We start from the raw sequence: 12623 nt of genomic DNA, 5'->3' as shown, positions 1-12623 counted from the left end.
GGTTCATGACGATCTTCTTAGATTTGTTTCTTATAGTCGGCTTGTATAATACCTTTATTCATTGGCCACTTATGGTGATCTGTCTTGGCTATTCTTACAGGCTCCTGTGCGCCAAAAAATTCAGAGAACTTCAAGATCACACCCCCATCGTCTATGCATAAAACAGTGAGGGTGGTCGCAGATTTAGACTCGAGTTGATCTTCTTCAGTGTCAATTTCTTCCTGACATTTGTTAGAAACGAGCAGTCCAGTGAGACGGTGTCAGGAACCTGACCATAATCAACTGAACTCCAAGCTATGAATCACAATTTCAGAGAAGAATTTGGGATCTCAAACTGGGGTTTCTATTACTTGGAGGAAGGGAAGATAAGGTAGCACGCCACCGGCGGCTAGGGTTAACACCCATATACAATAATCATGATCCCAAAATGAAGGGAAACAAGTAGCTATATAGCCATTACAGAGGAGTAGTTCAGCTAAAAGAAAAACAGAGCACGTGGAGCTCCTGGAAAGTAAACAGCGACAGGCTGGACTCTGGTAGCCGCTAGATCGACGATCGACGATCGACGGTTGATAGCAGTGATTCTTCAGATAGCAGTGTATAGCCTGACAATTCCCCCCAATTGAGACAAAGCTTGTCCTCAAGCTTGGAATGATGGGAAAACCTTCTGAATGGAAGCCGAGTCCTCCCAAGTGGCAGCTTCAAGGGGCAGGTTAACCCATTTGACTAGCCACCGCACCACCTGGATACTGATGTTACCTTGAGGTCGTGGAATAAGTTTCCTTTCCAATGCTGCTTCAGGCTCCATCTGAATAAGTCCATCAGGTCCTACCAGGGGCAAATGCTTGGAAGGGATGAAGACTTGAGGGCCAATGTGCTTCTTGAGCTGGCTCACATGAAATGTGTGATGCAGCTGGCAACCTTCAGGTAGAAGTAGTTGGTAAGGGACCTTGCCAATTCTTTGGAGAACTCGGAAAGGCCCATAAAACTTGGAATGCAGCTTAAGCTGTCTGTGCAAGCTGAGGGATGTGTGTCTGTAAGGCTGCAACTTCAAGTACACCATGTCACCTATAGAAAATTCTCTTTCTTTTCTTCTTTTGTCAGCGTAGTGCTTCATTCTGGCTCGTGCCTTGAGGAGGTTCTGCTTGATGATGTCAGTGCCACTTCTTTGTTCTGGAGGAGATTGTCACTGTCCTCACAAATTGTGCCAGGGAGAGCTGATTCTGCAACCATTGGGGGAGGAAAACCATACAAATGCTCTTGCCACCGACTGCACTGTGATAGGGTGCTTCATAGCTATGAAGTGTGCATATTTGGTGAACCTGTCCACCACCACCAATATGACATCTTTGTTTTCAGACACGGGCAGACCTTCCACAAAGTCCATGCTGATGTGTGCCCAGGCAAAATCAGGGACAGGCAATGGGTCCAGGAGGCCCGGATAGGGAGTGTGTTCAGCTTTGTTGAGTTGGCATACTGGGCATTCTTTGACAAAAGCAATGACATCTTGTTTAAGGCCCTGCCAGTGAAAGACAAGTTTAACTCTTTGATATGTTGCTCTTTCTCCGGAGTGTCCTCCTAATTCAGAAGCATGGAAGGTTTTCAAGATGTCTTGTCTGAGTGTAGTTGCCGTGCCTACCACAATTTTGTTATGGAATCGTAGAATTCCATTCTTGTAAGAGTAAGCAGTGTTGGTGTCTTTACTGACAGTGCATTCAGCTATTAGGTCCTGCACCTTGCTGTCAGACTTGTAGCTTTGTACTACTTCTTTGACCCATGTGGGAGTGTTGGCACTAGCATAGAGCATAGAGACCATGTACTTTAACTCTTGACAAGGCATCAGCAACCTTATTCTCCTTTCCTTTCTTGTACTCGACTGTAAAGTTGTATCCCAAAAGTTTGAGCAATAACTTGTGTTGAATGCCTTCAGTCAACTTTTGTTCTTGGATGTATTTGAAGCTCTGTTGGTCTGTCCTAATTACCAGGGAGGTAGCCAGGAAGTAGTGTTTCCATTTCTTGACAGCTTCAATGATTGCTAGGGCCTCCTTGTCATATGTAGATAAGGACTGCTGCTTTAGGTCCAATGCTTTTGCTGAAATAGGAAATAGCTTTGCCTTGCATTAATACAGCCCCGAGTCCATATCCACAAGCATCAGCCTCCAATATGAAAGGTTTGGTGAAGTTGGGTAGTGCTAGAACAGGTGCATTTGTCAGTTTCTCCTTAAGTGTTAAGAAGGCTTGTTGCTGTTGATCTGTCCAAGAAAATGCATCTTTCTTCAAGCAGTCAAAGAGGGGTCTGCATATAACACCATATCCTTGTATGAATCTCCTATAATATCCACTTAATCCCAGAAAACTCCTGAGTTCAGTGACATTTGTGGGTGCTGGCCATTCCTGAATTGCAAGTATTTTTGCAGGATCCGTGGCCACTCCATCCTTGTTAATGACATGGCCTAAGTATTCTACTTCAGATTGGCCGAAAAAGCATTTGTCCATCTTGGCATATAGTTGGTTGTCTTGCAGAATGCCTAACACTTGGGCTGCAGGCCCCTTGAGATATGATACAGCTAGTTCACTCCTGTGTTCTACTGGTGTTCTTGCAGCAGAAAAGTATTGCTCTAAGTTCTGGATCCAAGAGTCAGGGTCATCACCTTCAAATTCAGATAAGTTCAGTTTTGCGGGCTTGACTGTCAGTACATTCCTTCTGCAATCAATAGGTGTAGCAGGTCTTGATCTTTGGAAGTTGGCCTCTAACTCATGTTCTGCCTCCAGTTCTTCTAATTGAACAGGTGCTTGTTGTGTTCCCTGAGCTCCTGCAGCTGCGTGACCTCCAGCTGTAGCCTGATCTGCTCTTGGATGGCCAAAATTAGGGTGCCTATAAGGAACTTTGGCCGTGCCGTCCAAATTGAGCTCCTTGCCATGTTGGTCCCTTAGTGTAGCTGTACCCACTGCAGGGGGGTGTTGTTTCTCTGGCATGGTAACTGAAGGTGGTGTGGGTACCTGTAGCTGCTTAGGTCTACCAAGTGGTGCTACAGGAGACTTGTTCACTGTGTCCTTGACCTGCACACTGCCTTGAGCAGATTGATCATCAGTTTCTTCATGTTCAGGGTCTAGTAGCAGGCGTCTGAAGTTCTCTTGAATTTTGTCAAAATTCTGCTGCATGGTGATGAAGTTGCGGTTCACCATGTCTTGGAAGTCCTGGAACTCTTTCTTATCCTCACCACCGACGCACAAACGGAGTTCAGAACTGGGATTTTAGTACGGAGGAAATGTTCCTCTGCAACCAGGCTGAACTCTGACCGCACCCAAACAACGCCTCTCCGGCCACCTCCGATCTATCTCCGCCTCCTGATCTGGAGCTTGAAGAGGGATTTGCACTCCAGATCACGCCTCCCGCCAAGAACCGACTGGCTCTAGATACCAATTGTCAGGAACCTGACCATAATCAACTGAACTCCAAGCTATGAATCACAATTTCAGAGAAGAATTTGGGATCTCAAACTGGGGTTTCTATTACTTGGAGCAAGGGAAGATAAGGTAGCACGCCACCGGCAGCTAGGGTTAACACCCATATACAATAATCATGATCCCAAAATGAAGGAAAACAAGTAGCTATATAGCCATCACAGAGGAGTGGTTCAGCTAAAAGCAAAACAGAGCACATGGAGCTCCTGGAAAGTAAACAGCGACAGGCTGGACTCTGGTAGCCGCTAGATCGACGATCGACGGTTGATAGCAGTGATTCTTCAGATAGTAGTGTATAGCCTGACAGACAGTACATACATCATCACAAAGGAATTGCAGATTTATGAGTAGAAATATGTTAAGGACATTAACTACAGGGCGTGAGAAAATGTATGGCTTTTTACATGGAACTGGTGCATCACTTAAATCTGGATCCAGGTCCCACTTCACATAAGGATCCAGTGATTTTTAACAATAAAAAGGGTTATACTGTAAATTTGACTCTCATCCAGATTCCTCAGCCCTAACCTATGAAGTAAATTTGACTCTCATCCAGATTCCTCAGCCCTAACACCAGCCAGCAGGATATAGGCTAATCAGAGAGAGAGAGAGAAAGAGAGAGAGAGAGAGAGAGAGAGAGAAAATACCTCCCAGACGTCGAACACCCTCAAATCGCCTGCGGGAGAATACTGGCGCTTGCAGCCCCCGAATGCCCTGAAGACGCCTGCACTAGTCGCCGAGCACCCAGCCAAGGCACGCCTCTCAGGCTGCCCCTCTGCACAAGCTCCGCTAAAAATCACAGCGCCGCCGAGAGAACAAAAACAAGAACACTACCCGGATTTCCCCCTCCTTAATACGGTGATTTTCCTCTCCACCGACCCCAAAAAGCGGTGAAAATATTCGCATGTCCCACCCAGACGCACTAGCATGGGAACACGCGGCACGCCACAAGACACCTGTACCGAACGGGTTCAGAAGCGGTGAATAGGCCCACGAGCAAGACAATAACGGGAGCAAAAGATCTCTAAATGGGCCCACGAGCGCCGTCCAACGCCTCAATGCACCACAGGCAGGCATTCCCAGGGAGCTTAGAAACTCAAAGGATGCTCCTCAGAGACAGGGTGTTCTCTGTCAAGCTAGTAAAGCTTCCTGGCACCAATACCTGCGTAAGAATTAATTTAAGTCTTAATGAAAAATGATATGATATACTCCTACAATAGTCCTTGGTTTGTATGCTTGCAAGATGGTCACTTTATTATAAACTATATGATACTCAACATTGATGTCTTTAGACTTGTGATTTATAAACAGTTTGGTATAATACCGACAAGTTCATGGAGCATATCAGTAGGCATATAGAGCAATGTACTTAGTAAATATGGGCAACCGTGTGTCATCATTGCAACATGGACCTACACCTCCATGGATGTTTCACTTAGGCCAAGAACCAACAAATGGTGTCAGCAAAACAAAGATATGTAATAAAAGGTAAACGAAAATTTGATGAGAAAGCAAAAGATAGCCCTTAAAGCCACCTTCAAGCATATAAAATTCATGGGCAGACTCAACCGCTGCTACAAAAAGTAAATAAATGTGCAAACATCTCGACAATCATCAACAAAAGTAACTACTCACAGAAACAGTTGTACTTTTCGTTTATCATAACACATGATCAGTTTTAACATGATAATTGATACAGTGGTAAGGCTGCAAAATCTTCAGCAGAAAAAATTTATAAACCTAGCTTAAGGATTGGAATGTTAGCGCCTAGTCAAAATATATAGCATTTCATATGCACCGTCAGTTAAAAGCATGCTACAGAGAGCCTTTTTTCAAAGATTAATAATGATCGAAGTAACGGGTATCCAAAATATCCTGTATACCTGTTTTCTGATGACAGCTGTAACTACTGCAGTCTCCAAAACAATTAAATATTTCCAATTTGATCAGAAATTAACATAAGAATTAAATGGGTTTAAAAGGGAGGAAACAATGGGATCACTAGTCATATAGAAGTTCAAAAACGAAATAAAATGTCTCCCTAAATATCTAATTCACAAACAGCAGAATCCGCTTGGGCTTTTTTACAACAGTTACAAGCCCCCCCAGTCCCACCTCTAATTTGATTTTGCTTATGGAATTCACACAAAAAAAACTCACAATATTACAGTGCAGGGAGGTGCTACTTCCATTGTAAATGTAGTAACATTGTCAGTAACTTATTCACAGAGCCAGAATATTTGCTATGATTATGAATAGTAACAATTGAGTGTTACTAACCTTTTAAATACTTAGTAGGTGAGTTTTTTCTCTCTAACGAAGTTTTGTATTTTCAGAAACTCCTTAGGCCAAGCATGCCTTAAAGAATACTCGAAATCTTCCTCCTTTCGACCTTGCTCCCTGTCTTTAAAAGTGATGTAGTCGACCATCTGCAAACATGTGAAAAACAAAAAAAAATGAGCACAAAATGTAACAGGAATAAAATGAGAGTAGAGAAGTAATGTGCTGAGATCATACACTGAGCGGCAGATAGTCCACTTCATGCTCAATTACATCTCTAAGCTTTTCGGTGAATGTTCTGAAAGTTTGAATTGGGCAGCTTTTAAAAGACTGGGACTGATGAATGCACAATGGCATTTTTGGACTAAAGTCAAATTTGTCATCAAGCCAATTCGGTGCCCCTGGTGAGTTTGCAGTTTTCCAGTCAGTTTCCTGGTACTTGAACAACGTGAGGACATTTTGAAGTTTCTTCCTCGCTGTCAACAGAGCACTGTGTGCCAATATATCCAGTCTACGAACAGAAAAAAGATACAAAGCATTATGATTTAATTCCTCTTCATTATGCAAGATATGAATCGATAACTTTAAATCTCACCCCCTTAGTTCTGCTTTACAGAGCTTAGCACAAAGGTCCGAATTCTCGTCACTCTTAAGCTTGCTTGTATTGAGCAGTTCACCAAGGAGTTTCCAGTCGCCTGTTTTCTCTTCATCTTTTACAACACAAAGTCAATGATCAGTAAGAAACAAAATACATATAATCAAGTGCTCTTTGATATAAACAAACATACCAGATGAACATTTCTTGAAATGCCAAATTTTGGCGGATATGGACTTATTTTCTTCTACTACAACTATATGATCTGCCTCCATATCTTTGCAACAGTAGCCAAGGCTGTGCAGTCCCAATATAGCTTTTACAATATGGCTGGCATAAAAAACTTCACTTAGTGAGTAGATACCTAAAGAGTATAAAAGTTTGTTCAACAAGTATGTATATCTCGTTTTGCGAAGAAAGAAACACTGTAAGAACTGGAAAGTGGCCATACGGCACGGCCGATCGGGAGAGTGGTTAAATAGGGTACTGAGAAGACATCGTAGGTACGATAAATACTATAGTCTTCCTTATGTTCATGAAATAGATGTAATCAAACTTTACACAGATATTGCCCTAACAACTCGGTAAAAGCACATCTCATCTCTAAGAAATTATATTCTCTAAATGGCTTAACGCATATTGTTGAAACAGACATACTTATAAATGCATAGCAAAGAATAAAATAGTATTGCAAGAACACACGAAAAACGCGTGTACCTGACCAAGATGATAAACTCATCTGTGTATCTGTCCATATAAACAGACAACTCTATGCTTTGTAGATAGGTGCGAAATGTAGCACTGAAAAAAGGGACTGCCAGAAATGTATTCATTGAGTAGCTTCCAAGTCCTCGGCCATGGCCTAAACTGCTGAGAATATGAGGATGACTGATGGATACTAGACAATCATGTAGATATTGTGCTACATTATCTCCAAGACAGAAAATGGTAGCCTTTCTACCACGGAACTGAGAAAGTCCACACAACTTAACCTCGCCAATGTAACAGTACAAACTTTGTTTTTTCATCCTTAAAATCTTACAGTCATAGTTAGTGATCAATATACTTCGTGCTCCTGCAATATGAATACGGCGAACCTGAAAGAAGATTCACTGTGTTACTACTGCAATTCATAGGATATCACGTAAGTGATAAAACTAGCACTATCAAGAAAAACAAGTAACTAATTTTCATTCTATCTGAAACTGGGTGACCACCAGGAAACGAGTTCCTTGTTGGTTACCCAATTGAAGTTGAGAAATAATTAACTACAGTATCAAATTTAAGTTGGATCAGTAAACACAATTTATATAGAAAAAAAATCCCACATACATGTTCATTGCAGAATTCCCGGATCTTGTGCCTTGCAACCATCACCCGTTTGGCTTCATTGTCTATTGGTTGAACTGTTATAACAGACTCAGTGATTTTCAGATCAGAAACATCACCAATGTATATGTGAGAACTATCAGTGAGGTCGACACGAAGATCATTTGGATCATCTGGGTAAGAAAGCCTTAATGCATCGGAAATTACGGCTTCTGCTTGTTCCATTCTGTAGTTCTCCAAATGCACAGCAGCGCGCATTCCATGTGCTGCAGTGCAATTGGAGCCTATATCCTTGGCGTAGCAAAGATAATCTTCAGCGCGTTGAAGATGATATTTCCTAGCTTGCTCGTCAGCACTCTGGGCTGCTAAGAGCTGAAGTTGTGTGCCGAGGAGAAGTGCAGCCAAATCACTGTGAATCACATTCCCACTTCTATTGTAGACCGCCTTAACGAGCTCGTTGATGGAGCCAAGCGCACCCTCGTGGTCACCGGATTTATGTAGCAATATCACGCTTCTCAATAGTGACATGTCCATGGCAGAGAGCACTCACTGAACCAATAGCGATTGAAGCAACCTCTGAAAAAAAAATGAATTCATGGAAATTTCAATTCTGGATGCTACATATCTATACCAATATAAAAAGACCCAAAGGGGCAGATCCAACAAATCCCGGCCGTCAAATCAGGTCAATCCAACAACTCAGGTTGCTCCAATGGCGAGCGCTCAACACGTTAAGTGTGCGGTTAATATCATACCAAATATTAATACCAATGCTAATCACATACATAATACGCAAATAATATCCTACCTAATATTTACATGTAATTAATATATTACCTAATATCAACTTGCATTGCACGTACACATTTACTAGTCATGTTAAATGAATGAATGCTGTGGCAAAGAGAGAGAGGTGAAGATTAGTTAGGCAGGGCAGAATATGTGCTTTGGACTTCCAGAAATTCCCGATATAATACAAATAATTGAATTGACAAAAAACATAGGATCATTAGCAGAGGTAAACCTTGAATCATGTGTCTAGATTAATATTTAACACACACAAACTCGATTAATCGGAAAATGCATTAATTTTCATAGTTACTATACAGTGATAGAGAAAAGTAGTTTTGAGCAATCTGTAAGAACACACGGCACATTTCCAAGAACATCATCATTTGCAATTAAGTTGCACAGCCCCTTCTGAAGCACACATAAAAAAGATTATGTGCCAAGCACCATAACTAAGACTTCCTTCAAGAGAAAACGGTAACAATTCTATGTGGATTATGCCACCAACAAGCCTATAAACATGTTCCCCTCTACTGCCTATCTCAACTCAGTTTCTAGAAGATAAAAAATAATAAAGATGCACTTAATTTGCTTTCAATCGTCAGTACACTTGTAGATCTTGTTTGGTACTTCCTCTACAATGAAGTCAAATCAGGAAACTTCAGTTGCAAATTTTCAGTCCAAGCAACTAATACATTTGAAGTTTTATTGATTACCTTCCCGTTGTGTTGTTATGCTCGTGAGGGCTTTGGATTAACAGCTGGAAGTAGATCAATATTAATAAAAAAAAGGACACTGCTAGGCAGCAAGCACTTGCTGCCTAGGGCTTTGGAGCGGCTGGCCGTTTTAGGAAAACAATCCACATGGGGTCCCTCACTAGCTAAAAAGGGAAAGTACCCTTCCCCGGGTGTTACTACGTCCCGCCAAAATAACAACCTCGTCTCCTCACCCTCTCGCCCCAGCAACCATGTGAACCCCCCACACAGAAAAAGTCCACGCCCACACAGATCTGCCTGATCGCAGCAGAAGCACGCAGAACACGCAACTCCCAAGAGTCTGGCTGTTCCTGTTTCACACAAAAACAAGCCAACACGACCGTGTAATAACTCTTACACACAAAAACTCTGCAGCCTCTATGTGTAACCGAACCGACCAGGCGACAAAACACAAAATTCAGGTGAAAGTAATGGAATGAAAAAAGGCCATTCCAAGACTCTGGCTGCTCCTGTTTCACACAGAAAAAAAGAAGCAAAACAAGCCAACGCAACCGTGTAGTAACTCTTTGTTTCACACAAAAACTCTGCAGCCTCTATGTGTAACCGAACCGACCAGGCAACAGAACAAAAAATTCAGGTGAAAGAAATGGAATGAAAAAAGGCCCTCCCAAGACTCGGCTTTTCCTGTTACACATTCATTTGTTATTCACATTATATTCTAGTTGCAAAAATCTCATGTACCACATGTATGCAGCTTACTTTTGGGATCTTGCCTGTTCTTGCCCCTCCTTGATGAACCTGATTGTTTGCTGAACCTGTTGATCTCTTGCTTGTGTTGTTTTGTGGGTTGTTTACTTCCTTGCACCTGACCTCTGCAAGAAAACAAGAATAGTTGCTCAGAACCAAAAAAAACGAAAAAGTAGTAACTGCTCAGGGGGTAAATACCATCAAGTCCCCCATTTTGTTGCTCAAAGTGTAGGTAAGTTGCTGCTTGGTCTCAGAAAAAGGAGTTTTGCAAACTAAAAAGAATTGGAAATCCTGGTCTACAGGATTGATTTGCACACATAACAAAATAGTCTACTGAATTGGAAAGAGTTGCTGCATGGTTTCAGAAAAAATATTGATGCGATAAAAAGATAAAGAGCTTGCAGGCACATTAATCATTTTCTGAGATGAATATACATATGCTGAACATATAGGTGTGCGGTCCCTCTTATTAATCCATAACGTGTGCGCAAAGTTTAAGTAGTACCTGCAGACATGTTTAAAAAACAGAGTTGCTGGTTGATTCAGAATAAGATGACTTCAGCGTGTGTTTAAAAGTAGGCACATTTTTTATCTACTGCGAAAACCAAAAAAAGTACTAGTTGCTCAGGAGAAAAATAAGAAACTTGTAGGTTCCTACTTTCAAACACATGCTTGATTCAGAAAAATAGTCTTCAGCATGTGTTCTGAACGGATAATTGACTTTTGAGATAATGACTTATCAAGTTGCTAGAAACTATTAGCAGGATACAAACAGTATCTTAGTGATATATGATGGAAAAGAAAATTAGTACTAAGATAGAAAAAAGCACGCTGAAGCTCAGTTAGATATGGTGTAGTATCTTAGAAGCACGAAAATGAAGCACTATTCTGTTACTCAAATAACAAGGGGAGTACATAAGATGGCTGAACTAAAAATAAGAATTGAACTTAACTGAACTAAAAATAAGAATTGAACTGAACTAAAATTGGAAATTGAACTGAACAAAAATTAGAATTGAACTGAACTAAGAAACTCAGGCCTTTTTTACACCTCCATTTCGCAAACTACTGCATGTTCAGCAAACAAGAGAAGCACAAATCACGCACAATTTATGTGCTAACTGCTACTTTTTCTCGATTGACAAAGGAAGATGGAGATGAGAGAGCAACATTACTGCCTACGAGATAGAGGTTCTGCCTTAATCAAAAGAAGACCCAGTTCAATTCAAAAATAGAGTAAAATTCATCTATGGTACTTGAACTTGTGCCGCAAACTCACTTTGGTCATCGTACATAAGAAGTTGGTCAATACGGTCACTATGTACAAGTTCAGGTGATTATACGGTCACTGATCGGTAGTATAGCTTCGTATTTTATCCTGTTGACCGGTCAAACAAACTGTGTGACCATCTCTCCTCCACATGGGGCCCACCTGCCGGTGAATGGAGGAAAGAAATAAAGAGGAAAATAAAATTCTGGCAAAGTCGGTATTCGAACCAGCAACCTCCCAGTGAAATTCACGCACTCTTGCCAACTGACCACGACACGTTAGTTATGTGACAGTGCGTTATGCTTATACTAACAACATACGCACGCATGCCACGGCACACATAGCCGTGTTGTTGCACTTACGCCAAGGGCCGGCCCTGATATAAGAGGGGCCCCATGCAAGATAATAAAAGCGGTGCTTTTGTACACATAAAATTATAAAGTTCCAATTATTTTTCCAGCGCAATTAATTTCTTCATGGAAATTTATTTCTGCGTGTATAAATATGTTCTTTGGAGGGCAGGCCTGGCGCAGTGGTGAAGTCCTCCCCACTTGTGCCAAGAGGTCCTGGGTTCGAACCAGCCTCTCTGCATTGCACTTTGCAGGGGTAAGACTAGGTTCCTATAATCCCTCCCCAGACCCCACCTTGTGTGGGAGCTTCTATGCACTGGGTCTGTCCTTTTTATAAATATGTTCTTTATTTTACAGATGCTTTACAAACCATGGCTTTTCTAAGGACAAACATTTGAAAATCATCTGAAAATCTCCGACAAAAATTGCATTATTTTTGTATGTGTAAAGCAGTTTTTTTTTTTGTGTGTGTGGTGGATGTGTAAAGCAGCTTAATCTTTACAAATCGATTGAAGGAAAGTAAATTAATGCGTCGGGTGTAAAGAGGATTTTTACTACTTAGCGACGAATGTTTAGGAACAGTTTGTTGGGAACCAGTGAACCACGGCAACCAGAACGAGCAAGCACAATACCCCTAAAAAAAGAGAGCGAGCAAGCACAAAATATTGGGTGCGCGTCATGTATTGCGTGTGTGCGTTCTTATTTGTATAAAAGAGAACTGCTCTGCTCCAAGGCACCAAAAATTCTGGGCTTAGTTGGCTATCGCGCTCGAGTTGTTACCTGTTGCTCACCGGTTCGAAACCCCAATCGGCCTAGAGCGTCGGGGTTGGACCGCTGGACGCAGCGGTGTCGGACCACCCACCGGGACGAGGCGGAGTGGTGGCGGAGAGCGTCGCCGAGGGCAGCCAGAAGGAGGCGGAGGAGCGACGCCCGAACTGCTTGGACTCTGAGGTGGCCGGTTCGCCGAAGGGAGACGGCCGTCGGGTGGCTCGGCGGGGAAGAAGATGGAGCTCGGGGTCGAGGCTGGATCCGGCACGCGCTGCTCCGGCCGGTAGGATCCTGCGCGAGGCGGGGGGGAGGGG

General features: G+C 42.3%; 1 protein-coding gene across 3 annotated transcripts; it reads right to left on the bottom strand.

The window, feature by feature from the left end:
* Positions 1-324: 324 nt before the first annotated feature.
* Positions 325-12617, bottom strand: LOC123111244 (uncharacterized). Of its 3 annotated transcripts, none has more exons than XM_044532000.1 (10): positions 12322-12617; positions 9934-10046; positions 7673-8245; positions 7058-7437; positions 6534-6670; positions 6341-6455; positions 5983-6256; positions 5746-5894; positions 4113-4627; positions 325-3765 (listed from the first exon to the last, which is right to left on the bottom strand). In XM_044532000.1, the coding sequence occupies exons 3-8, from the start codon at positions 8201-8203 to the stop codon at positions 5757-5759; spliced, it is 1575 nt and encodes a 524-aa protein (XP_044387935.1). In that variant the 5' UTR covers positions 8204-8245; positions 9934-10046; positions 12322-12617; the 3' UTR covers positions 325-3765; positions 4113-4627; positions 5746-5756. The 3 variants fall into 3 exon arrangements, with proteins under 3 accessions (XP_044387935.1, XP_044387937.1, XP_044387936.1); XM_044532002.1 differs by having other exon boundaries at positions 325-605; XM_044532001.1 differs by having other exon boundaries at positions 12333-12617.
* Between the last annotated feature and the right edge of the window lie 6 nt (positions 12618-12623).

The sequence above is a fragment of the Triticum aestivum genome, chromosome 5B (genome assembly GCF_018294505.1).
Source record: "Triticum aestivum cultivar Chinese Spring chromosome 5B, IWGSC CS RefSeq v2.1, whole genome shotgun sequence".
Classification (NCBI taxonomy): domain Eukaryota; kingdom Viridiplantae; phylum Streptophyta; class Magnoliopsida; order Poales; family Poaceae; genus Triticum; species Triticum aestivum.
The sequence above is the reverse complement of the archived record's forward strand: the minus strand, read 5'-3'. Positions and strand labels throughout refer to the sequence as shown.

Bases quoted from the DNA above. Each gene is read 5' to 3' on its own strand.
- LOC123111244 (XM_044532000.1), bottom strand. From the start codon at position 8,203: ATGGACATGTCACTATTGAGAAGCGTGATATTGCTACATAAATCCGGT. The intron at 7,438-7,672 runs GTATGTGGGATT...ATCTTCTTTCAG, and splicing joins GGGAATTCTGCAATGAACAT to GTTCGCCGTATTCATATTGC. The intron at 5,895-5,982 runs GTATGATCTCAG...ACATGTTTGCAG, and splicing joins TGGACTATCTGCCGCTCAGT to ATGGTCGACTACATCACTTT.